We start from the raw sequence: 27,817 nt of genomic DNA on the forward strand, positions 1-27,817 counted from the left end.
TAGTTGAAGTCATACTTTTCAAATTTATGAATGAATAACATGCATTCACATTTTCTTCATATCTTCATGGCTTGATAGTTCTTTTCTTTCTAGTGTTAAATAGTATTCCATTGCCTGGAAGACAAATTTATTTATCCATTCATCTACAGCAGGACATTTGCTCTAAACATCCATGTGAAGGTTTTTGTGTGGATATAATACTTAATTCCTTTTTGTAAATACTAATGAGCATAATAGATTGCGTAGTAAGAGTCTATTTAATTTTGTAAAAAACTTCCAGACTATCTTCAAGACAAAGTGATTGTATTTTGCATTTTTACCAGCTATGAATGAGCTTTACAATTGCTTTACCTTCTCACCAGCATTTGTAGTCAATGTTTTGGCTTGTGGCCATTCCAATAGATATATAGTAGTATCTTGTTTTAAGTACAATTTCCTAATGACAAATTATGTTGAACATCTTTTCGTATGCTTACTTATTAACAATGTATCTTCTATGATGAGATGTCTATTTAGGTATTTTTAAAAAATAATTATTTATTTATTTTTATTATTATTATTACTGTTTTTTCAATTTGCCCAGAGAGAAATACAAAGAGAGAGAGAGAGAGAGAGAGAAGCAAGCCTTCAGGTTTAGGACTATTATGGATAATTATTGTGTTCCTTTGAGGATATATTGCCTCATTTTTTAAGGTTTCTGGTATTTCTACACTGATATTTACTTGTCTGATAGAACCGTTACCTTTACTTTGTTTTTCCCCTGTAGGGTGTGTGTGCTTACCAGATAGAGTGAGACAGAGAGAGAAAGTGAGATAGTGAGAAATCTTTCCCCAATAGAGATGGCCATGCTGCAATCCGTTCTCCTCTCAGGATTTTGGGCATGCACACACACATGCCCCACGTGATTTTTCAAGCTACCATGTCCAGGACTCAAACTAACGGTCTGTCATGTGGCAGTCCAGGCCTTAACCACCATGCCACCTGCTGGTCCCCCTTTACTAATTTTACAGTGTGGCTTTTATAGTGAAAGACTTTCTCTTGGAGAAGGGCTCTTGTATGTTGGCTGGATTGGATATGTTGGTGTTGGCTTCAGTTGGACTAAGTAGTATCTATGTAAGTGATGTCTTCAAGTGCCTCAATGGTCTAGGCTCTAAGGATTTTGAGAGCTAATCCACTAGCTGAGATCCTGCTCTTTTAAGGCCAAGGAAGTTTTGCAGGTGGGCAAAGTCATACCTGTGGTTTTGGGTACTATTTGTGGCTGGCAGAAGGTCACCAGTATATTTCAGTAGGTTGTAGTTATTCCTGATGCTGGCATGTGGCTGACATGGAGTAGCTGTTTTCTCTCTGCAGAACCCATGTTGGAGTGGGTCACTCCTAGCACTGGTTTGATGGTTGGAGGGTGCTGGATTGTCTCTGTGGGATATGGTAGGCAGGGTTACTATTGATACTAGAGCACTGTAGGTACACTGTCAGCCTGACTCTGCAAGCCCCAGTTGGGTAGGGCCACTATCAGAGCTGGCATATTAGACACAGGGCTGAGGTCTTTCTCCATGAGTCCTGGACGGGACAGGCTGCTTCTGTTGCTGGTTGTCTGGGTGTTGTGTTGGCAGGCTGTTTTTGCAGGTTCCAGGTAGGCAGGGCTGCTACTGGTACTTATGTAGGGCTAGGTATGGGACCACTGGGCTGACTTTACAGATTTGGCTGCATGAAACCTTTAAAAGGGACTACACAGTAGCAGGCTGACTGGAGAAGGGTGGAACATGGGCTGGCTAATCTGTTTCTTTGGGGCTATATAATAATGTGGAAATTCTAGCAACTCCCATTCTGGGCTCAACGAACATGAGGGATCTAGGATTTTCCATGCCAGGTTCATGGCATGGTGGTTAAGTGAGCTGAATCCCCACATGGCTGACTGCAGTTCACATCTGAGCCTGGGGATGAGTTGTGCTTGGGGCTTGGGATCAACTTTGGGACTTTCTACACCATCGTCCATTGCTCTGGTGGCCTGGTCTTGCTCTGTCCACCGCTCATCAGGGTACTTAAGTCTGGTATGGGCAGACCTCCTTAAGTAAGCCAATGCTTGGGGCGTGGGAGCTACATTGGGACTTTTGGTATATCAACTTGTGCAGTGCTGACTTGACCCTCTTCACTAAGTTATATCTCTTTAGCTTCCTACCACCTCATCAAGAGCTGAACATTTGGCAGAGGAACCCAGCACCTGGAGTTACTCCTAACTGCTCTGACCTGTGAGACAGAGCCCTCCAGTAGGAACAGAGCTGGGAACTAAGAGTGTAATTTCCTCTACCAGTACTACAGAATCTACTGCAATAAGTAGGAAACAGTGAATACTGCATTGGATTACTAGAAACCAGATCTCGAGAAAACAAGGTGCTAACTCTCCCCTAGGTGAATGCAGTAGCCCTTCATCAATAGTGGATAGCACAGAGAAATACACAAAAATGTCAGAAAAAGAATTCCAAATATTGGTAATCTGCAGTTAGTGTAATGGCTATGTCGCTGGATTCCCATGTAGCTGACCGCGGTTCGCGTCCCAGACCTGGTCGCTTAGATCTGATGCTGGGTGCATGTGCTTGCGTGCCCAAGAGGAGAATGGAGGAGACGGGATTGCGGCGTGACCATCTCCCCTGGGGGGGGATTTCTCGCTTTCTGTCTCTATGTCTCTCTCGGTCTGTCTGGCGAGCGCACGCGCCCTAGAGCGAAAATCTCTCAAAAAAAAAAAAAGAATTCCAAATATTGGGAACCAGCAGTTAGCGTAATGGTTATGTCGCTGGACTCCCACGTAGTCGACCGCGGTTCGTGTCCCAGACCCGGTGGCTTAAAACTCACGCCAGGCGCGTGTGCGTACATGCCCAAGATCCCGAGAGGAGAATGGAGGAGACGGGATTGCGGCGTGACCATCTCCCCTGGGGGGGGATTTCTCGCTTTCTGTCTCTATGTCTCTCTCGGTCTGTCTGGCGAGCGCACGCGCCCTAGAGCGAAAATCTCTCAAAAAAAAACCAAAAAAAACTCAATGACATGACATGAAAGAGGAATTCCATAAAGACATAGATACTGCATAAAAGAATCAAACAGAAATTCTGGAAATGAAGAATACAATATGAGGAATTATAAGCGGCCCCATTCAGGGATTTCAACCACCAAAATCCTCTGCCCAGACTTCACCCTCCTGCTCCTCAGTCTAGCAAGGAGCCAGACTGCAGGTCATTTCCTTTTGCATCCCTCTGATTGCTCAGATTTAACTCCAAAAAAATAGGAAAAAAATATATAATCCATCAGATGACCAGAAGAAAATATCTCTCCTCTAATGGAAAAGAATAACCCCTCTTTCTCCACTAAGAATACAAGGGAATTCATGGAAATGTCAGATAAAGAATTTAAAATATTCATAGTGACAAAGCTAACAGAGATACAAGAGAATAGAGACAATGACCTCCAGAAGATGCAGGAGGATAGAGATACCAAGTTGCAGGAGGTGAGGAAGTTCTTGCACGATCTGAAAGAGGAGATACACATTATGAAAAAGAATCAAATGGAATTGTTAGAGATGAAGGTTGTAATACAGGAAATCAAAACTTTCACTGAAAATATCAAAAGCAGATCATGCAGAGGACTGAATCTCAGATGTAGAAGATAGAACCTCTGACCTAGAAAAATTCACCAAAAAGACTGAAAAAATAATCCAAAAATGTAATAACATATGAGTAATAGTAGATACCATTATACACCCAAACATCCAGATCATCGGTATCCCAGAGGTGAAGAAACTAATAAGGGCATTGATAATCTATTCTATGAAATCCTGGAAGAAAACGTTCCAAACTTAGAGAGACACTCAGATATCCAGACCCAAGAAATACAAAAGACCCCACATAGAATTGAACCAAGAAGATCTTACCCAAGGCACATCATAGCCAGATTGACCAAAAGCACAGGACAGAGACAAGATACTAATAGTGGCAGGAGAAAAACATCAAGTTACTTTTGAAGGATATCCCATAAGGCTAATGCTAGACCTCTCATCAGAAACAATGCAAGCACGGAAAGAATGGGAAAATATATCCAAAGTGTTAAGTGAAAAACAATTTCAACCAAGAATACTATACCCAACAAGATTATCTTTCATATGAGAAAAAAAAGACAAAAACATTCTCAGATAAACAATACCTGAAAAAATTTACCAACACCATACCAGCTCTCCAAGAATTGCTGAAAAGAGTGCTATACCAGGAAAACTAAAGTTGAACACCCAATAATAAGAGAACAAGAAAATGACCAAGAGAATGGCCAGCCTAATGGCAGGGACAAGTCTGGAGTTGAATGTTCCAGAGTTTAAATGGAAAGATGAGACCACAGTAACCACTGCAAAGTCAATAGAAGAGAGATTAATTATGTGAGTCTGAACTAGTGAAATAGAAATTTTTTATTTTAGACTAAGACATTACTGATTTTCTTTGATGCTTTGAATTCCATATTTAAGGATTTTTATCTTTTCTTGAACTATTGATAAGTTCATCTACCTACTTTTTGAACTGATTCCTAACCTTTTTCCTGGCTTTAAGTTTTAAGCAAATTTCTCTTAACATTTTTTATTTTGATCTATTAAAACTAAGACTTTTTGAAATTAAAAAATGCATTTAAAAATACCTATTATTACCTATTTAATGACTGCAGTAAGTTCTATAGCCCCAGCGAGGTGCTACTTTATAGTATGTTCACTTTACTCACTGAGGTTCATGCCTAAAGTCAAACATGCATTTTTAAATATGTATATATCAGCTGTGCTTGATATTGAAAGTCTTTAAATTAATTAAGATCTTTAGTGAATTAATAAAATGTGAAAAAAAAAATGGCATGGAAAACAAGTGTATATACCAGAGACAGTGGGAGAACAGGGAGAGTTGGCAGAGGGTGAGAGGGAATGGGGGGGGGGGAAGCAAAATATCTAAGAAACAAGAAATAGAAAATTATTTGTTGATGATAGCATTTATGGTAATATCCTTGATTGAGCCAATATACAATGTATACTGGATGATAAAAATCTCATTTTGTATACTGTACTGATGTACAGTGAATGACTGTAAATTAATTAATTAATTAATTTAAAAAGAATACAGTATGAGAAATTAAAGTCTCTCTAGAAAGCATCAACAGCAGATTGGACATGCAGAAGAAAGAATTTCTGACATCATAGACAAAGTCTCCAATGTAGACCAAATCACTAAAAAGAAAGGAAAGACAATGAAAAAAAAAAAAAAAGAACAACATACAGGAAATTCTAGACAGCATGAAACATCCAAATATCTGTATAATGGGTTTTCCAGAAGGTGAATAATCTGCTAAAGGCATGGAAAACCTCTTTCATGAAACATTATCTGAAAATTTCCCAAATATAGAGAAACATGGAGAAATTCAGACCCAAGAAATATAAAGGACCCAAGGTAGAGTCAACATTAAAAGATCTTCTCCTTGGCAAATCATAGCCAGATTGTTACAAATTAAAGACAAAGACAATATTTTAAAAGTGACAAGGGACAAATGTCAAGTTACTTAGAAAGGTTATCCCATTAGGCTAATGTCAGACCTGTCAACTAAAATAATGCAGGCAAGGAAAGAATGGGAAGATGTATTCAAACATTAAATGAAAAACAATTTCAACCAATGATACTACATCTCGTAAGATTATCCTTCTAATGGGAAGAACAAGTAAAAGTACTTTCAGATAAACAAAAACTGAAAGAATTCACCAATAATAGACCAGCTCTACAGGAGGGAAGTGTTGTATCAGGATAACTAAAGAGAGACAAACAGGAGAACAAAAAACAACTGAGAAGATGGCTAACAAAAATTATAGGGATAAATCTTCATATATCAATAATAACACTTAATGGATTAAATTCTCTCATTAAAAGACACAGACTGGCTGAATGGATACAAAAACAGAAGTCATCTATATGCTGCTTACAGGAAACACACCTTACTGATAAGGACATACATAGACTGAAAGTGAAGGGCTGGAAAAAGATATTCATGCAAATGGAAACAAAAGAAAAGACTGGAATAGCAATACTGGTATCAGACAAAATAAACTTTAAGATGAAAGATGTAAGAGACAAAGAAGGACATTATATAGTACTAAAAGGACTTGTTCACCAAGAAGATATAACACTTGTAAATATCTTTGCATCTGACACTGGAGCACCTAAATACATCAAAGACTGTTAAATCTCAAGGGAGAGATAGACTGCAAGACAGTAATTACAGGGGATCTCAGTACCCCACTGACACTTTTGGACAGATCATCTAGACAAAAAATAAACAAAGAGATTCAGGAGCTAAATGATACCATACATGAAATGGATTTGACAGACATCTACAGAGTATTTCATCTAACTACCATAACATATACATTTTTCTTATCCCCACAGAACATTTTCAAAGATTGACCACATGAGCCTTTACTAAATTCAAAGGTATAGAAACTATATCTAGCATATTTTTTTGACCATGATGGAATCAAACTTGAAATGAAGTACAGAAAGAGCTCTCAAAAATTGGACCAGTGACTGGTGGGTTGGCTAACACACTGGAATCCCCACGTGGCTAACCACGGTTTGAGTCCCGGATCTGGTGGCTTGCTTTCTCACTCTCCCTCTCTCTCTGACAAACCTCATGTGAGGGAAAAAAAAAGTAAATAATTAATTTTTTAAAAAAGAAAGAGCTTTCAAAAATTCACAAAAACATGCAAACTAAACAACCTACTCCTGAATGACTTTACAACTATAGGAAAAATATTAAGAATGATAAGGAACAAACAAATGTATATAACCTATGGGATATAGCAAAAGCAGTTATAAGAGGGAAGTTCATAGCAACTAGTGCCCCCCCCCAAAAAAAAAAACAGGTGTCAAATAAACAACCTAAAGACAAAACACACACACACAATTTCAAGAGAAAAGAAATAATATTAAGATTCGAGCAGAAATAAATGAAATAGAGAATAAAAGTACTATACAAAAATTAAGATGAAATCAAAAACTGTTTGAGAAGATAAGCAAAATTGATGCACTGTTAGCTAGATTGATCAAGAAGAATAGAGAAAGGAACCAGATAAATCAAATGGGCAAGGAAACAAGCGTTATTACAATGGATAGAGCAGAAATACAAAATATCATCAGAGAATACTATGAGTGACTATATGCCAACAAACAAAACAACCTAGATGAGATGGACACTATCTTAATTTTGTAGTTTTATACTGTGTTTTCAAAGTGGTCAGTGTCAGTTTTCCAATTTTATTCTTGTCCTTCAATATTATATTTGCTAGTCTTTTGCCATTTCATATAAACTTTAGGGTTGATATGTCCATATTAGCGGAGTGATTTTTAGACATTTCGAATGCAATTGCATTGACTTTATAGATAAAGTTGGGAAGAACTGACTTTTTGGCAATATGGAGTTTTTCTATCCATGAACATCGAGTATCTTAAATTTATTTAGTTTTTCTTTAATCAAATTTATAGTTTTCTTCATATATATTATGTACTTTTTTATTAGCTTTATATTCTAGGTATTTCCTTAGGGAGGTTGCTAATGTAAGTGGTATTATGTTTTGAATTTCAAACATTACTTGTTCATTTCTGAAATTTAGGAATGCAATTGACTTTTGTATATTAATCTTTTGTCTGCAACTTTACTATAGTTGCTTAATAGTTGAAAGAAATTTTTTATTGTTTTGGATTTTCTACCTAGATAATTATTCCATCTGTTAACAAAGGTAATTTTACTTTTTCTCTACACTCTGTATGCCTTTTATTTCCTGTTCGTATTTCAGTGAATTAGCTAGGTATTTCAGTGTGATACTGAAAAAAAGTGGTGAGAGAAGGCTTCCTTGCCTTGTTCAAACACTTAGCAAGAGTTTCTAGTTTCTTGCCATTAGATACAATGTTAGCTGTAGATTTTTTGAGACTTTATCACATTGATAAATTTTCCTTTATTCCTAGTTTATTGGGAATTTTCTTAATGAAGGGTCTTATGTTTTGCTAGATGGCAGTTTTCCTGCATGTATTGGTGTGATCACTTAATTTTTCATTTTAAGTTTGTTGATATGATAGTTTATATTAGTTGATTTTCAAATGCTGAATTGAATCATGCATACTGGTGATAAATCTACCTTGTTTTCTTTTTTTTTTTAATACACTGTGGAATTAAATTTGCTAATGTTTTGTTGAGGATCTTGGGATCTGTGTTCATGAGAGAGATTGGTCTTTATCTTTCTTGTAATGCTTTTCTGGTTTTGATATTAGAGTAATGCTGATTTAATTGGAAAGTGTTTTCTGTGCCTCTGTTTTTTCTAGGGATTATAAAGAATTGGTATGATATTTTCCTCAAATGTTGGTGGAATTTTAACATTGAACACTGCCAAGCCTGGTGCTTTCTGTTTTGAAATGCTGTTAGTTATTGATCCAGTTTCCTTAATAGAGATAGGCCTATTTATGTTATTTATTCTTTCTTATGTGAGGTTTTGGTAAGTAGCATTTTTCAAGGAATTGGTCTTTATCATCTATCTAGGTTATCAAATTTTTGAGTACAGAGTTGTTCATATTATTCTTTTATTATTGTTTTAATACCTATGAGATCTGTTGTGATGTTACCTTTTTCATTAAATTTTTTTTCTTTTATGACTTCTTTTTTACATTTAATTTTACATCTCTATTGCACACAATATAGTTTTTCAGTATGCAGTATGCATGCAGTATGTGACAGTCAAATCAAGGATATAACCATATATATCATCTTCATCAGAGAGCTTTACATTGTTAAGTCTATTAAGTATTTTTTCCGGAGCCCCTCCCTCCCACCCTGTGCTATCATATTAGTAATTTGTATCTTGTTTCTCTTTCTTGCTATTTTGTTTTTGCCTACCTAGAGGGATATTCATTTTATTGATCTTTTGAAAAAACAGCATTTGATTTTAATGGATTTTCTCTACTGGTTTCCTGCTTTTTATTTAATTGTTCTGTTTTACTTTTTATTATTTCTTTTCCTCTTCTCACTTTTGGTTAATCTGCTCTTTTTCTAGCTTCCTAAAGTGGAAGTTTAGATTATGCATTTTAACTCTTCTTCACTGAGATATGCATTCAGTACTGTACATTTTTCCCTAACCTATGCTTACACTGCCTTCTACAAATTTGGGTAAGCTTTATGTTGTTTTCAATTTAGTTTAAAATATTATGCAATTTTTGTTGCGATACCTTCTTTAACCCATGCATTACTTGGCGTGTGTTGTTTAATTTCCATGTATTTCAGGATTTTTCAGCTGGTACTGATTTCTAGTGCAATTTCCTCATGGTCTGAAGGCATAATGATTTGTTTTTGCCTGATGGATTCATTCTCTTCTCTCTCTTTTTTTTTTTTTTTTTGATAGATTTTTGCTATAGGCCGTGTGCGCTCCTTGGAGAGAGAAAGAGAGAGACAGAGAGATAGAAAGCTAGAAATTACCCCCCAGGGTGGATGGGCATGCTGCAATCCCTTCTCCTCCATTTCCTTTTTAGGATTTGAGACATGCATACATACACACCTAGTATGAGTTTTAAGCCACTGGGTCCAGGACTTGAACCACTATGTGGGAGTCCAGTGATGTGACCATCATGCCATTTGCTGATCCTGGATCCATTCTTTTCTAACAAAGGATAGTTAAGTCCCCAGTTATAGTACAGAATTTGTGTTTTTCTATTTCATTCTATCAGCTTTTGCCTTACATATTTTAATAGTCTATGGCTATATGTGTACACATTAGAGATTATTCTATCTTCTGAAAGAACTGTATCTTTTCACATTATGTAATGCTTTTCTTTATCTGTGATAATTTTCCTTGATCTGACATCTGCTCTGTCCAAAATTGGTAGAGCTATTCTGCCTTACCTTTGATTAGGGTTATGCTGGTATACATTTCTCTACCCCTTGACTTTTTTTTCTTTTTGGAAGTCTTTTCTCTTTTTAATGTACACATTTGGTATTTTATTTTCTTTGTTTTGTTTTTAGGTTTTTGCCATAGGGGACATGTGCTCGTGGCAGAGAGACAAGAGAGACAGAGAGAGGGAGACTGAGAAATCACCCTCCAGTGGGAGATGGCCATGTTGCAATCCTGTCTCTTCCATTCTCCTCCTGGGATTTTGGGCCTGCATACACACATGCCCAGGATGACTTTCAAGCTACTGGGTCTGGAACTTGAATTGCGGTTAACATTGAATTGTGGGTGTCCAGTGTCTTAACCACTGCTCTACCTGTTGGCCCCTCTACCTTTTACAAGTTTATTTTTAACTTGTAAAATTTAAATATATGTGTTTAGAGCTGTCTCAGTGGCCTGATGGTTAAGGCAAGTAGATCACACAGGACCAACTTCACAGTTTAAGTTCTGGACCTGACGATTGAGAAACGTGCTGGACATATGTGTACGCATGCCCACATTCTCCAAAGGAACGAGAGATACAGGGAAAGGAATTATAGCATGATCATTCCCGATGTGGAACGCTTTCTTCTCTCCCTCTCTCTGTGCCTGTGTCTTTCTCCGGCAGGCCCACATGTCCTCTCACACACACACAAAAAGAAGTCTTTTTATTTAAATTTGGCTTCCTGTAGTCAGAAGACAGGGTCTCAATTTTTGATCCACTTTGAGAATCTGTCTTTAAATTGGTGTATTTAGACTTTTAATTTTTTTTTCTTATCAAGTTTTGCTGTAGGATATGTGCATTTGCCTGAGAGAGAGAGAAAGAGAGAGGAAGAGAGAGAGAGAGAGAGAGAGGGAGGTATTACCCACAGGGAGGATGGCCATGCCACAACCCCTTCTTCTCCATTCTCTTTTGGGGATTTTGGGCATACACACACACACACACGCTTGGTATGAATTGCAAGCCACTGGGTCCCTGACTTAAACTGCAGTCAGCCATGTGGCAGTGTATCATCTTAACCCCCGTGGCACCTGCTGGCCCTTTAACCTTTAATGTCTGAAGTAATTATTGATACAGTTTGATTAATAGCTACTGTATTTATGAATTTTTTTCCTATTTTTTTATCTTTCACTCTTTTTGAGCCTTTTGTGATTTTAATTATTAACTATTTTATGTGATTCTATTATTTTTAATTGGGTTGTCAGAAAAGTCATGATGTATTTTTTCTATGCAGCAATGTGTCATGACTTTTTAGATGATCCATTGGTATATCAATTATCCTTCTTTTTTTTTTTTTTTTTTTTTTTTTAAACTAGTTTTAGTTATGTCCTGGAGTTTGAAAAATACCTTTGTAAAATAACTATACTTTCACTACTTTTTTTTTTCTGGAGAGGTTTTTGCTATAGGGCGCGTGCGCTCGCCAGAAAGACAGAGAGAGAGAGAGACATAGAGACAGAAAGTGAGAAATCACCCCCCAGGGGCTGCAATCCCTTCTCCTCCATTCTCCTCTCGGGATCTTGGGCATGCACGCACACGCGCCCGGCGTGAGTTTTAAGCCACCGGGTCCAGGACGCGAACCGCGGTCGACTACGTGGGAGTCCAGCGACATAGCCATTACGCTAACTGCTGGTTCCCGCTTTCACTACTTTTAATAGTATGATGCTTCACAGGTAGTACAAGTGCATTAAAATAGCAAAATATGGGCCAGCACTTTGCCTAGTGGTTAAGGTGAGTGAATCCCTTATGGCTGACCATGTGATTCAAGACCCAGCCCTAGCAATTTGAAAAACATGCCAGGAATGTGTGTGTGTATGCTCAAAATCCCAAAAGGAGAAATGTAGGAGAAGGGATTTCAGCATGGCCATCCTTCATGGATGAGTGCTCTTACATTTTACCTTTCTTTCTCCATATTTTACTGTCAAGTACACACACCCTTGCCCTCTGGCAAACTTAAACACACACACACACACACACACACACACACACACACATTTAAAAATGAAACAAAAATTTCAAACACCTTCCCATTTTTTCTGTCATTGCTGTCATTCATTTCATTCATATATAAACATAAACACATACTGCTACAATAACTTATATAATAGAATACATTGTTCCTTTTTGCTTTTATTTTGTAATTCTGTTTTTAACTGTTAGTTTTTTTTTTTTTAAGAATTATTTAGGGACCAGCAGTTGGCGTAATGGCTATGTCGCTGTACTCCCATGTAGTTGTCCGCTGTGCAAGTTCTTGGACTGGTGACTTAAACTCAATGCTGGGTACGTGTACATGCATGCCTAAGATGCCAAGAGGAGAGTGGAGGAGAAGGGATTGTGGTGTGGCCATCCCTCCTGGGGGGTGATTTCTTGCTCTCTGTCTCTCTGTTTCTGGCAAGGGCACACATCCTGTAGCAAAAACCTCTCAAAAAAAGAAAAGAATTATTTAACTTTATTTATTTTAATTTGATCGGGAAGGGAGAGAGTAAGAGAGAGAGAGGGAAAATGAGAAAGTAAGTCACCGGGTTCAGGACTCGAACCCTTGTTGGCCATGTGGGAGTCCGGTGCCCTTAGCCACTATGCCACCTGCTGGTCCCACTGTTAGATATTTTAAATATGAATAAAATAATAATTTTTATCTTACCTTCATTTATTCCTTCTCTAATGCTCTTTCTTTCTTTTTAAGTTTCTTTTCATAAGGCATGTGCTCTCACCAGAGACAGAGATGGTGAGATAGAGAGTGAAAAATCACCCTACAGGTTACTTTAGGGATTGGCCATGCTGCAACCCCTCATTCTCCATTCTCCTCCTGAGATCTTAGACAAGCATGCACACACATCCAGCATGATTTTCAAGCTGCCAGGTTCAGGTCTCAAACTGTGATTGACCATGTGGAAAACCAACACCCCAACCATTATGCCACCTGCTAACCCTATGCTCTTCCTTTCTTTATGTAGATTTGAGTTTCTTATCTATATCATTTTCCTTCTGATAGATTACATTTTCTGTGTGTGTGTGTGTGTATTAGAGGGCACATGCACTTGCCAGAGAGTGACAGAGAGAAGGGGAGAAGAAAAAGCACTTCCCATGGGAGTGATCACAATCTATTCTTTTTCTTCCATCTTTATCCTTTTGGAATTTGGGGCATGCATACACACATGACTGGTGTGTTTCTCAGTCTGCTCTTTTTCTCTTTGGCTATGTGGGATCCAGCTCTCTTAACCACTAGGCCATGAAGCTGATTTTGGCAAATTACTTTTTTATTTGTTTTTTTTTGTTTGTTTGCTATAAGGTGTATGTGCTTGCCAGGGGGAAACAGAGATAGAGAAAGAGAAAGAGAGAAAGCACACCCCAGTGGGGATGGCCATACCACAATTCCTATTTTCTCTTCTCCTCTTGGGCTTTTAGGCATGCATGCACACACGCCTGACATGTATTTTTGTTTTATGAAACTGCCAGGTCCGGTACTTGTACTTGAACTGTGCCATTGGCCCTGTGGGTTTTAGCCTCCTTAACCATTATGCCATTGACTGCTCTGTGACAAATCACTTTTAACATTTCTTGCAATGTAGGTCTGGCAAAAACTCCATCTTTTTTTTTTTTTTTGAGAGTTTTTTTTCGCTATAGGGTACGTGTGCTCGCCAGACAGACAGAGAGAGACATAGAGACAGAAAGTGAGAAATCACCCCCCAGGGGGGATGGTCGGTCACTCTGCAATCGCTTCTCCTCCTTTCTCCTCTCGGGATCTTGGGCACGCATGCACACGCGCCCAGCATAAGTTCTAAGCCACGGGGTCTAGGACCCGAACCGCGGTCGACTACGTGGGAATCCAGCGACATAGCCATTACGCTAACTGCTGGTTCCCAACTCCATCAATTTTGATCTGTTTGATAAAGTTTTTATTTTTAATATCCTTTACCTATTTTATAAAGTTTATTTTACTTATTCCATAGGTGATAGAGACAGAGATAGACAGAGACAGCATCTTAAATAGGTCTCTAGCTTCTGCAATCTCAGGAACAAGGGCACATGCTTGCCGTGTGTGTTTATGGAAGTTTCTGGATGTGAGCCGCGAGCCCTCCCATATAAGGTAGCCTTGCAGATTGTCATGTTTCACCACTGCACCACTATCTGACCCTTCTTTACTTCTGCAGGGTCTGGGATTTTATGTTGGTACTTTTTTTCTCCGCATTTAAAATATCTCACTCCATTCTTTTTTTTGCATGGTTTCTGAAGAGAAGTCAGATTAATTTTTATCTTTGCCCCACTATAGATAAGCTGTTTTTTCAATCTGACTTCTTTAAGTATTTTTTTCTTTATCTTTGATTTTCTGTAGTATGAATGTGATGACAAATTGCTGGGGATTCTGTTTGGACAAAAATGAAAATTAATTAGTCCAGGGAAGACCTAGTCATAAGATAACCTGACACAGGGGGCCAAGATGTGGGATTTATTTATTTATTTATTTATTTATTTATTTATTTATTTATTTATTGACATTTGTCCTATTTGGTGTTCTCTGTTTCTTGGACCTGTGGCTTGGTGTCTGCCATTAATTTATGGGAATTCTTAGTCATTATTGCCTCTCTTTTTTTTCCCCCTTGTTCTTTTTTCTTTTTCTTTTTTTGGAGAGGTTTTCACTATAGGGCACATGCGCTCACCAGAAAGAGAGACACAGAGCTAGAAAGTGAGAAATCACCCCCCCCCCAGGGGGGATGGCCACACCGCAATCCCTTCTCCTCCATTCTTCTCTCGGGATCTTGGGCACGCATGCTCATGTGCCTGGTGTGAGTACAAGCTGCCGGGTCCTGGACTTGAACCGCAGTCGACTACATGGGAATCCAGCGACATAGCCATTACGCTAACTGCTGGTTCCCTTTTTTCTTTTTCTTCTCCTTCTGTTACTCCTATTATAATATATCTTTGTTATACCTTTTAGAGTTGTCCCATAGCTCTTGCACATTCTGTTCTGCTTTTTTGAGTCTTTGTTCTCTTTGATTTTCAGTTTTGGGAGTTTCTATTAACGTATCCTCAAGCTCAGAGAGCTTTCCTCACTGTGTCCAGTTTGTTAATGAGCCCATCAAAGGCATTCTTTTTTTCTGTTACATGGTTCTTGATGTCTACCATTTCTTTTTGATTTTCTGTTAGAATTTCTTTTTCTCTGCTTATATTCCTTCAGTTTTTCACATGTTGACTACTTTGTTCTTTAGAGCCCTTAGCATATAAATCATAGTTTTAAAAAATACATGACTTGAGAATTCCAACATTCCTGCAATAGCTGACTAGGGTTATGATTTTTTTACCCAGTTTCTTCAAACTGTTTTCTGCCTTTCAGAATGCCTTATGATGTTTTCTTGATAGGAGGACATTATGTACTTGATAAAAAGAACTGCAGTAAATAGTCTTTTAGTAAAGTGGAAAGCTATATGGGGAGAGAAAACGTTCTATAATGTGATGATTAAGTCTTAGTCTTTCAATGAGACTGTGACCCTTACTTGTGAACTTTACAGGTGCTTCTCAATTTTTTTTTTTCCATTTTTAGTTGGGATAGGATCCTACTGCTGGCTGGTGTTATATTTCTCTTTCTTACTTGGAAAGCTATAAAGAGCTAAAGTTAGATATTTCCATTCTCCTGTGTGGAAGGCCAGTGCTGGCTGGAATTGGATGTTTTTCTCTCTCCTGTCAGTTGGTCTCTGATAAACCTAAGTAGTTTGGCTCTGGTTAAATAGTTTCTCATTCATTCATTCAATGATTTATTTATTTAGTTAGTTTTCTTTCCATAGGGTGTGTGTGCTAACTGGAGAGAGATTGAGAGAGAGAGAGAGAAGGAAAATGAGAAGTCACCCCCTAGGGAGGGTGGCAATATCACAATCCCTTCTCCTCTATTCTCTTTTCAGGATTTTGGGTGAGTATGTACATGTGCCTGATACAATCATTAAGCCACTGTGTCTGGAACTCAAAACTATGGTTGGCCATGTGGGAGTGCAACACTTTAACCACCATGTCACATGCTGGCCCTCTCTTTTATTTATTTTTAAAACATTTGTTTATTTCTTCTATGACTCCCAACAGGGTCTTCCCATTCCAGTCTACCCTCAACCTCAGCCACCCTGGATCAAGGCACTTGTATGTACTTGGTGTAAAGCTAGGAGTCCTCAAAACATGAGTCTTTGCCTATCTCATGTGTGTCTAGTATCACAAAGTATTGAATTGCTACTGTGCCTCCACTGGTCCTCAAGTAGGTTTTCGTGAGGGCTGAGACAGTTAAGAACAGAATCCTCTGGTGTATTTCAGAATGGTTTGGATGGTGGTTTGACCTCCAAGGGTTCATGTGTTTAAATTTGGTCCTTAATGTAATGGCATTAGAAGGTGATAAGACCTTGGAGAGGAAGACCTGCCTTTAATATGGGCAGAGTCTTAGCGGACTTGATTGGCATGTGAGTCAGTGGACTGAGAGAGTAGACCTGCCTTCACTGTGGGTCATGATGATGATGATGATGATGATGATGATCATTCAACTGACTAGCAGGGTGGAAGGGCCAAACAGGGAGTGAAAATGTTCATTTCATCTCTTTGTGTCTCTGCATATGTCTGCTGACCAGCCTACTTCTCCTTGCTGTGTTGTGATGTAGCACCATGTGGTCAACTGCTAGACTTGTGAGCCAAATAAACCTCTGTTTATTGTAAATCACCCAGTCTCAGGTATTTCTGTGTAGCAGCACAAAACCAGAGTAATACAGGCTACTTTTTTCCCTCCTGCTGGAAAGTAAAGATTTTTTTTTCAAGATTATCACTGAAGATCTGGTAGAGCTCTTAGATGTGTTGGAGACCCTCCCCCCCATGACTGTGTCCCCCTGAATTTTTTTTTTAACTCTCATCTTGCTCACCTTGAATCTTCGGCAATTTGTTAATTACAGTTCAGGTTTTCCTGACTTGGTACTGATTTTGACAGATGTTTCTGCTGGTCATTTTCTACTCTGATAATTTGTAATCTCTTATTTCTAGGCTGCTTCTCCAGAGAGTTAGATGATGAAATTACATCTGATTAAGAACCACTGTTAGGTTTATAATAAACATCTTTACTTTATCATAGTGTTACTTCAAATGTCATAGCATACCACCTTTCCTGTAGCTTAAGAACATTAAGATAGTATACTTTTCTTTTTTCTTCTACTTTGAGATATTTTCATGTACTTTACTTTTACATACGTTATAAAGCTCAGAGTTCATTATTTTGGCTTTAAACAGTCATTTAGCTTTTAGTAATTTTTTTACTTATAGTGTTTTTCTTTCTCTTTTTCTTGTTTAGATTTTTTTTTTTTTTTTTGTCATAGGGCACATGAGCTTCCCAGAGACAGAAAGAAAGGGAAAGTAAAAATCCCTACCTGGGGGTTGGCCGCACTACAATATCTTCATTCTTCTCTTGGGTTTTTGGGCAAACATGCACATGTGCCCAGCTTGTATTTTTAAGTCGCTGAGTCTGGCACTCAAACTTTGGAGTTGACTATGTGGGATCCAGCACCTTAACCACCTCACTACTTTTATACTTTTATACAGATTGCTTCATACAAATCCAAATTCCTTCTTATAGTTTTCTTTTGCCTGAAGAATTTAATAACATTTCTTACTAATGCAAAGTTTTTCATCTGTTTTTGGAAGAGTTTTTATTTGGAAATTCTATACCCAATGAAAATACTGGTTGATATTATTTTTCTTTGGGTTTTTAAAATATATCACCCAGTTATCATTTTAATCGTGTGACTTCTGATGAAACATTTGCTATCATCCTAATCTTTTCCCCTCTGTATTTAGTGTGTTTCTTTTTCTGCCTGCTTTTATAAAGGTTTTTATTTATTTATTTAGTTTGTTTTTTTGAGTGGGGATCTTAGAGTTAATTGAGCGTATTAGATTTTGGGGTTTACACTGTTCACAGCATTTGAAAGTTTTTTGGCCTTTGTTTCTGTAAATCATGCTTGTGCACAAACACAAGAATATGTGCAGATAGGTGCATGTGGTATACGTATATCCATTCTCCCTCCTATGGGACTGAAATTCCATTCATGTTAATCTGCATAGTATTGTCCAGTGGGTCATTAATATTCTTTTGTATTTTCTATATTTATATCTTTTTTCTCTGGTCACTTTATTTTGGATGGTTTCTATTAATTACCAATTTATTCTGAGTGTTTAAATTGTTACTCATCTTATTCTATGTGATCTAAAATTTTTTAATTAAATCAATCAATTAATTAATTATTTTTAGAGAGGTTTTTGCTATAGGGCACATGCGCTCGCCAGAAAGACAGAGAGAGACAGAGAGACAGAAAGCAAGAAATCATCCCCGGGGGGTTGGCCATGCCGCAATTCCTTCTCAATTCTCCTCTTGGGATCTTGGGCACGCAGGCACACGCGCCCAGCATGCATGAGTTTAAGCCACCCGGGTCCAGGACTCAAACCGCGATTGATTGCATGGGAGTCCAGCGGTCCAGTGACATAGCCATTATACCAACTGCTGGACCCTGGTGTGATTTTTATTCAGATGCTATATATTTAATCTCAGAAGCTTTATTTTATTTATATATATATGTGTGTGTGTGCAGATATGTACATACACACATATGAGTATACATATTTGTGTATATATGTATGTATGTATGTGTGTATATACATATATACATTATGTGTGTGTGTGTGTATATATATATGTATATATATATAAATGTGTGTGTATATAAAACATACATGTAAAGGTCCTCTAATGAATAGTTAGATGACTTGAAATAAATTGAATCATTTTGATACTGGTTTTAAGTTTTGCTAGATGGGTCTGGAGCAACCTTTAATCTTGGTCTAATTTAGCCCTGCTGCTAAGGTGATCTTTTTCTAAGGATTACCAGTATTTCATGTAGTAAGAGCCATTCTGTCTGCTGGGGACACAAAGTATTCCTGGTCCTATTTAAGATCTGAGATTTGTTTAGCCTTCTATTTTCTGGTGCTTCGTTTTCGGCCCTTGGGAAGTTTTCTTTCATACAGATCAATACTCAGTCAAAGACCTGAGGGAAACTTTCTATAGATCTCTGCTTGCTCTTTCTGTGCAGGTTCTTCTATTCCTATATTGTGACTTTCAAATCCTAGTAGCCTTGGCCTCTCTAAACTCCAATCTCTGTCTTCTTAACTCATGAAGAAAGAATTGGAGAACTGTGGGTTCTGACTTTACTTTCCCTACTTTGTGACTTTAAAAATGTTTGTATGGACTAAGGACAATTTTAAGTCTTGCCTATTTTGTTTCTCTTCTTCTTTGGATTGTGTCAAGATATATTCCCTACAGTGAGAAGCCTTTGATTCATATTTTAAAATTTGTAAGTAGTGATTTAAGGAAAGAGGGTAAAAATTGCTACTATTACTACATCATATTCCTAAACAGAAGTTTGCTTGTTTATTTGTTTGTTTATTTATTTGTTGTAATTTCTCAGGTCCAGGACTCAAACTGTGGTTGGTCCTGTGGGAATCAGCACCTTAACTACCACACCATCTGCTTTCCCCAGCAAAAGTCTTTTTGGAATTATTTATTTAATTTGACTTATTCGTTAATTTATTTTAATTTGTCCAGAGAGAGACATAGACAGAGAGAAAGAAAGAGGGCAGTGAGAAAGCAAGCCACCAGGTCCGGGACTCGAACCGTGGTTGGCCATGTGGGAGTGTCTAGCACCTTAACTACCATGCCACCTACTGGCCCTCCAGCAGAAGTCTTTTAATTATGATTTTGTATTTCCTCTGTAAGTTTAGAGGCAATATTGTAGGTTATTTTCTCTGATATGTAAGGGGCCTAGAGGCCTTTGCCACTTTATTTAGGTAATTGTTTTCCTTTATGTCTCCCTTTATCTATAGAGGAAATCATTGCTGGGGAACATTGCAAGTCTCTTCTTTGTAATAGAAAAGATGATATCCTAAAGCAGAAGTGAACAAATTTTGCTTGATGTGTGGCACCATTTCTTAGGATATGCAACAACTTGACCATTGAATTTTCTCCTATTGCTTGCGGCCTTTGGAGTACTCTTCATCTTACGAATTCTCTACCAACAACATTCTCGGATTGTGAATCCATAAGCTTGAATTCTGTTCTGAGAGCCAAACATGCAACATGCTGACTTGGTTGTTTTGGTGTCTAAAAAATTGTTAAGGCAAAATTGACACTTAGATCACAAAATTAAGAAGCATATTGTTGGATGAAAGATATTCAACTTCAAATAATACAAATATAAAATAATTTTGGCTTATCCTAAAAACACAAATAGAAGTAGGTAAGTCATGAGAAAGAGGAAGAAGTTCAATCCATAAATAGTAAACATTGTAGTGGGTAGACATGATAAGATCACATATAAATAAAGTGACCATCTATCCTGTTTGCTGAGAGCCATCTTAATTTATACCTGTTGTGCTGGAAGAATTATTAATAGCTTCTCCCCTCACTCTTTTTTCTTTTCTTTCTTTTTTTTTCGAGAGGTTTTTGCTATAGGGTGTGTGTGCTCGCCAGAAAGACAGAGGGAGACAGAGAGACAGAAAATGAGAAATCCCCACCAGGGGGCATGGCCATGCCACAATCCCTTCTCCTCCATTCTCCTCTGGGGATCTTGGGTGTGAACACACATGCACCCGATATGAGTTTAAGCCACTGGGTCTGGGACTCGAACCACGGTTGACTACATGGGAGTCCAGTGACATAGCCATTATGCTGGTCCCTCCCCTCACTCTTGAAAGTATCTTTGGTTGCATGACTTCATATACATATTGTAATATATATAGTGAATATAACATATATAGTATATATTATTTATACATTTATAATTATATATACATGCACACAGTTTGTGCATACACACACACATAGAGAGTGACTTTATTTAAAAGGAACTTTTTAAAGAACAAAAGGTAACTGTTAATTCCTTGGTTATTGCCATTCCTTGAATGAGATTTACTGTTTATATTGTATTAGAGTTAAATACAATGTAATTATATAGTGTATACTGACTAATACATGTGCTTTTAAAATTTTGGTATGTTTCCTATAGATGATCTCAATGCCACCCACCAACACTGTGTTTTGGCTGGTTCGCAACCTCGTTTTAGTTCCACCCATCGAGTGGCAGAGGTAAGTGTAAATAAAAATGTGATTCACACTTAATTGGATATGACAGAAGCGGTTGAATGAGCAATTTATCATAGAGCTTTGGAAGAATATTTGATAGGAAAATTGCTTCCATTTAACTTGACTGTAGTCTCTGTTTACTTGCTTTTTTAGCTTTGGGTTGTGTTGGAGACGGTTTTAAAATGTGTATTCACAGCATGGGATAAGTATATTTTGCTTCTTGGGTTTATGTTTCTTGGAGACGTAAAATGCAATAGGCGAGTGTTGACTTTAAGAGGTTTTCTTAGTGGATTCTATCTGTCCAGGTCATGGGCAAGAGATGGCCAAAAGGAAATGGGTGGATTCATTCACTTGTGCATGTATTATCTGTAGCTGGGTTGAGATGGTTGAGAGTCTACATTTCCCTTAACTTTTTGGTCAGGCTTCTGGGCATATGATGTAAATTAAGGACAAAGTCATGGTAATGCCAAGGAATTCCTGAGCTTCCAAGTTGTGTTTATAACCCAGATTTTATTACTGAATTCTGCCGCCACATGTGTGGCTGATGGTTTGCTGATCAGCCTAGTTCAGAGAAAGTTAACAAATGAGTACAACCTAAAGTAGTCACTCTGGGGTCCTCTCTGTGTAGTTAAGGTTTCCAGAAAGCAGAGGAATCATTTCAAAAGGGATTACGAGTTGACCTCCTACCCAGGATTGTTATCTGTGTTTTGCTTTTATGGCTTGACTTTTCAGGAAATTGTAGGAGGACAAATGTGAGAAAGTTGGATAGAAGGGATATGAGAAAGGGACAGAGAAGTGCAAGTACAAGAAGTACCAGTCTTGTTTCAATCCGAAGACTAAGTCAGTAAGGTTGCGTCATGTCTTTCAGTAATTTAGTAGCCTTTACTAGTGAAAACTAGTCATGTTGCTATGTGATAGAGAGGGTACGAGTGACTTAAGATTCCAGCAAGCCTATAAAGCTTTCTTTCTTACCTTTCTCCCTTTTCTTATCTTTTCCATTCACTCATTCATTCAAACATTTGAGCGCCTGTTATTATGTGTCCCACAGTCTACGTTTTAATTGAGGAGACAAATATTAATAAAATAAACACAGGAATGATTATCTTACAGATCTAAAGTAGGTTTTGTTACAATGGGAGGACAGAATATTTATAGGACATCTAAAAGTACTTTACTAAAAAATCTCACTTTAGAGGTCAGGTGGTGGCACAATGGTAACACAACCAGATCCACATAAGAAAGGTCCTGGGTTTGTGTCCCAGAACCTTCTGAGCATGGTGGGTGTGAATGAGCCTGTATGCGTGTGCCCATGATGTACACATGTGTCTGTGATTCAGGCCAACTGAAACGGGCTGGATCACAGCATGAAGGCCCTGTTTCTTTCGGTCTGTCTCTTCTTTCTTTGTCTCATGGAAAACATAAATAAACTTAAATTTTTAAAGAGGTTTTTTGCCATAGGTGATGTGTACTCACCAGAGAGACAGACAGACAGACTCAATGAGAGGGAAAGTGAGAAATTGCACCCCCCCCCCAAGGGGAATTGGCCATGCTGCAATACCTTCTCCATTTTACTCCTGAGATCTTGGGCACATATGCACACGTGTTTGGCGTGAATTTAAGCCAACAGGTCCAGGATTTGAACTGTGTTGCCTATGAGGAAATCTAGCAATGTAACCACTCTGCCATCTACTGGTCCCGATAAACTTAATTTTAATTGTTTGTTTTCCCTGTCATATGAATCTATGTTTCCAGATATAACCCTTCTAAGAATTCTGTTCCTGTTGTGTGTGGCTACTTAATGTGTTCTTCTTCCATATTTTCTAATCTAATCTGGAAGAGTAGAGAATCCCTTAGTGCTATGCTCAGAGGGCTGGTACAAAGTAATGAATAAAAAGTGTCGGAGAATATATTCATTAGGGATAATAATCAAATCTACATTCTAAATAGCATAAAGCTTCTTGAATGAGGTGAAGTTATTGGATATGTGGGGATTATGAAGCTTTTAGGACATTTTAAGATAGTTACTGGGAGGAAATAGAATTGCAGTAGGAATCTTGTGATTGGGATGGGATGAAGATGCTTGGGGAATATTGAGTAGCTGTACTTGATTGGATCTCAGGTTTCCAAAGTGGGGGTTGGCAGAGAAGGCTGAGTCCTATATGGAACCAGATTGTGAAAGACCGTGGATATCAGATTAGGTGTTTGAACTTAAGTTGGTTGGCAGTTGTGAGGTATTGATTATTTTTTTTTTATCTTGGTAGTGACATATTGAAGATAAAAATGATAGGGACATCACTTCAACCCATCAGGGTCTGAACGAAGGTAATGGCAGCAGGAAGAAAGGAGAAACTCCCATGAATAATGTAGGAGACATAGTGTGAGTCTTCACAACCGATTGACTTAAGTGAAGAGAGAAATAACAATGTGTGACTAAATCAATTAATTAAATTCCTTCCTGGATGCTTTCTATGTTACAGGCTATAGGATGACTCCAAGTTTCAAGTCCAAGTGATTCAGGGGACGATGTTCCTATTAGTAGAAATAGGTGGTGTAAGACTTCAGGGGAAGACAGAAGTGCAGTTTTGAATAAGTTGATGGAACTGCCAGATGAGCGATCTAGCAGACAAATGGAAATGTGGGACCAAAACTCGTGAGAGAGGGAATTGCTCATCCTCTGTCCACTGCAACAAACACACACATACATACATTCTCCAAAGTAGTCCTTTGTAGTACAATTTGAAAAGTACACTGTAGCCTTATCCCAACCCCCTCCCCCCCCCCACACACACACACACTCTTACAGTGGGACCAGCTTTATACTGTCATTAAGCAGCATTTGCTTTCAAAATATCCTGAAGCTTAGCTTTCCCTGATTAGTTATAGCTGTGTTTATATCTTCTCATTTTTACATCAAATTTTGTACATTAGTTAACCATAAATAAAGAGGTAAGTCTATACAGTGATTCTATTGGGAGAACAGTGTTGACCCAATCTGTGGGTATGTGTTTGTTTTTTTTTTTTCCTTTTTTAATATTCACTATGCTTCAGTTCAATCTGCATGATACTTATTAGGCACATGTAATGGAATGATATGAGTATCTTGCTTTCTGTGTGATAGATCAGCAAATATTGACCACAGGGCAGCTGGCTGTTTTTGTAAAGTTTTATTGGAACAGGGCCATGCTTATTTGTTCATATATTGCTTATGACTGCTTTAGAGCTACAGTTGCAAGAATTAAGTGTTTACAGAGAAAGCAGGCCTGACCAGAGAAAGCTCTTCACCCAAGCCCCCTGCCCAGTCTAGAGTGTGGGAGGAGGGACTGTTTTTGCAACAACACCCCTATAGTCTCACCTCTTAGGTCAGTCTCCTATCACATAATGACTTGATAGGCCTAGGTATATAGGAGCCAAACATCTGAACACTCTGAGGCTCTGGAATTCTCTTCCACACTTACATCAGAGAAAAAAAAAAAAAAAAACAAAAACGAGAGAGAGAAACCTCTCTGTAAATCTGAACCCAAAACTCTCACTGTGGATACCATATTGCTGTAGTAGAAGAGAGAAACTGCCATGTAGCTAATTCAGATCAAAGGGGAGCACAGTTGTACACAGCTACAGAAATCCACTTCAAAAAAGTAGTAAGAAGTTAGTGCATTTCCAGGTGACTAAATTTTACAACAGAGTATCAAGAAATAATGAGAAAACCAGGAAATTACCTCCCTACCCCACCCAGCGAGGGAACACAAGAACTCATCTCTAACAATGGAAAAACCAGAGGAAATCACTGAAATGTCAGCAAAAGAATTCAGAATATTTATCATAACTAAATTCAGTGAGATGCAAAAGAGAAGAGACTACCACCTCCAGGAGATGTGGAAATCATTCTGTGACTTGAAGGAGGAACTGCGTAAGAGATAGACAGCATAAAGAAAAATCTAACAGAACTAGAGACAAAGACTATAATACAAAAAATCAAAACCTCCCTCAAAAATATTGATAGCAGATTTAACTATGCAGAAGATAGAATCTCTGATCTAGAAGACAAAGCCTCTGACTTAGACAAAACCACCAAAAAGAATGAAAAAATAATAATAAAAAAAAATGAGGACAACATACAGGATATACTAGGTATCATTAAACACCCGAATATCTATATAATAGGTATTCCAGAAAGTGAAGAATCTGATAAGGACATAGAAAATCTATTTAATGAAATACTTGCAGAATACTTCCCAAACCTAGAGAAACATTCAGACATCCAGACATGGGAAATACAATGGATGCCAAATAGAATCAACATAAGAAGATCCTCCTTTCTGACACATTATAGCCAGATTGGTAAAAATCAAAGACAAAGATAAGATTCCAAAATGGCAAAAAAAGAAACATCAAGTTACTCACAGAGATTATCCTATTAGGCTAACATCAGACCTCTCAACTGAAACAATCCAAGCAGAGAAGGATTGGGAGAACACATTCAAAACACTAAAAGAAAAACAATTTCAACCAAGAATACTGTACCCAGCAAGATTATCCTTCAAATGAGAAGAAAAAATAAAATCATTCTCAGATGAACAAAACCTGAAAAGAATTTACCAACATTAGGCCAGTTCTTCAAGAAGTGTAATGAGAGACAAACAAATAAAATAACACAAAATAACCAAGAAAATGGCTTACCAAAATGACAGGGATAAGTCTGTAAACATTGATAACATTGAATGTTAATGGATTAAAGTCTCCAATAAAAAGATACAGACTGGGTGAATGGATAAAAATAAAACACAGAAGCCCTCTATTTACTGCTTATAAGAAATGTACCTCACTGATAAAGACATACATAGACTGAAAGTAAAGGGATGGAAAAAATATTCCATGCAAATGGAAATTTAAAAAGAGGCTGGAGTTGTAATACTGATATCAGACAAAATAGACATTAAGACAAAAACTGTAAGAAGGGATAAAGAAAGACATTATATAGTATTAAAAGGGCTAATTTACCAAGAAGATAATAACACTTATATTTATGAAGCCAACACAGGAACACCCAAATATGTAAAAGAAAGACTGCTAGATCTAAAGGAAGAGAGAAACTGTAACACACTAATCGTTGAGGATTTCAACACCCTACTATCTCCTGTAGATAGATCACCTAGTCAAAAAATAAGCAAAAAGATACAGGATCTAAACGATACCATAAATCAAATGGACTTGACTGACATCTATAGAACTTTTCACCCAAGAATCACAAAATACATTTTTCTCACCCCCACATGGAATGTATTTGAAGATCAACCACATGATAGGACACAAAACAAGCCTTTACAAATTCAAAGGTATAGAAATTATATCCAGGATCTTCTCTGACCACCAGGGAATTAAACTTGAACCCTTGAAAATACACAAACACATGGAAACTAAACAACCTGTTCCTGAAGACATTCACAGCCACCAGAGAAATTAAGAATGAAGTCAAGGACCTGTAGATGGCATAGCAGTTACGTCCTTGAACTTCCACATGGGTAACTGTGGTTCAAGTTCTGGACCTGGTGGATTGAAACTAACACCAGGCACATGTGCATGTGTGCCCAAGATCCCGAGAGGAGAACGGAGGAGAAGGGATTGTGGTGTGGCCATACCTCCTGGGGGCTGAGAAGGGATTTTGGTGTGGCCAGTCCTTCTGGGGGCTGATTTCTCATTTTCTCTCTCACTGTCTGTGTCTCTGTCTCTGGCGAGCACATGTGCCCTAAGGCAAAAAAACCTCTTAAAAAAGAGAAGTCAAAAGATTCATTGAAACCAGTGATATCAAGCACACAAGTTTTCACAACCTGTTGGACACAGAAAAAGCAGTCATAAGAAGGAAGTATTCATAGCAATTAGTGGTCATAAAAAATGAACAGATGGCAAAAAGACAGTGTACTCCAGGGAACAACAGCAACAAACAAAAATACTAGCAGAAAATAAATAATAAAAATTTGAGTAGAAATAAATGAAATAGAGAATAAAAGAACTAAATAAATAGTAAATGAAACCAAAATCTGCTTCTTGGAGAAAATAAACAAAATCGACACACTGTTAGCTAGACGAATCAAGCAGAACAGAGAAAGAAACCACATAAATCAAATCAGCAATGAAAGAGGCACTATTATAACAGACATATAGAAATACAAAAGGTCATGAGAGAATAATATTATATATGACTATATGCCAAAAAACAAGAAACCCTAGATGAGATGGACAAATTTCTGGACATATGATCTACCAAGAATGAATCAGGAAGACACAGAAAATCTAAATATATGCTACTCCTTTCCAGCACAGTACTGGAAGTCCTAGCCAATGCAACCAGATAAGAGAGTAAAATAAAAGACATTCAGACAGAAAAAGAAGAAATGAAATTGTCTCTGTATGCAGATGATATCATTACATACATAGAAAATCCCAAAGAATACACAAACTAGAAGTAATAAGAATATGGGAAAATGACAGTATACAAAATCTACCTAGAAAAATCTATAGCATTTTTACGCACCAACAATAAAAAAACCGAGGTAGAACTGAAGAAAATAATCCCATTGACAATAGCCACAAAAAATACAAGCTACCCAGAAAAATACCTAACCAAAGAAGTGAAAGACCTCTACCAGGAAAACTATGAGAAACTTTAAAAAGAAATTGAAAATCATACAAAAAGTGAAAAGACATTTATGAT

At 37.6% G+C, this 27,817-nt stretch overlaps 1 protein-coding gene across 1 annotated transcript in view; it reads left to right on the forward strand.

Moving 5' to 3' along the window:
* FTO (FTO alpha-ketoglutarate dependent dioxygenase) overlaps positions 1 to 27,817 on the forward strand; it is a 456,284-nt gene that overhangs the window by 182,973 nt on the left and 245,494 nt on the right. The window contains exon 5 of the mRNA XM_006148379.3: positions 21,032 to 21,111. Within this exon, the coding sequence (XP_006148441.1) occupies positions 21,032 to 21,111 (80 nt within the window). The remainder of the gene's footprint in view (positions 1 to 21,031; positions 21,112 to 27,817) is intronic.

This window comes from Tupaia chinensis, unplaced genomic scaffold, assembly GCF_000334495.1.
Source record: "Tupaia chinensis unplaced genomic scaffold, TupChi_1.0 Scaffold000235_1, whole genome shotgun sequence".
NCBI classification, from domain to species: Eukaryota; Metazoa; Chordata; class Mammalia; order Scandentia; family Tupaiidae; genus Tupaia; species Tupaia belangeri.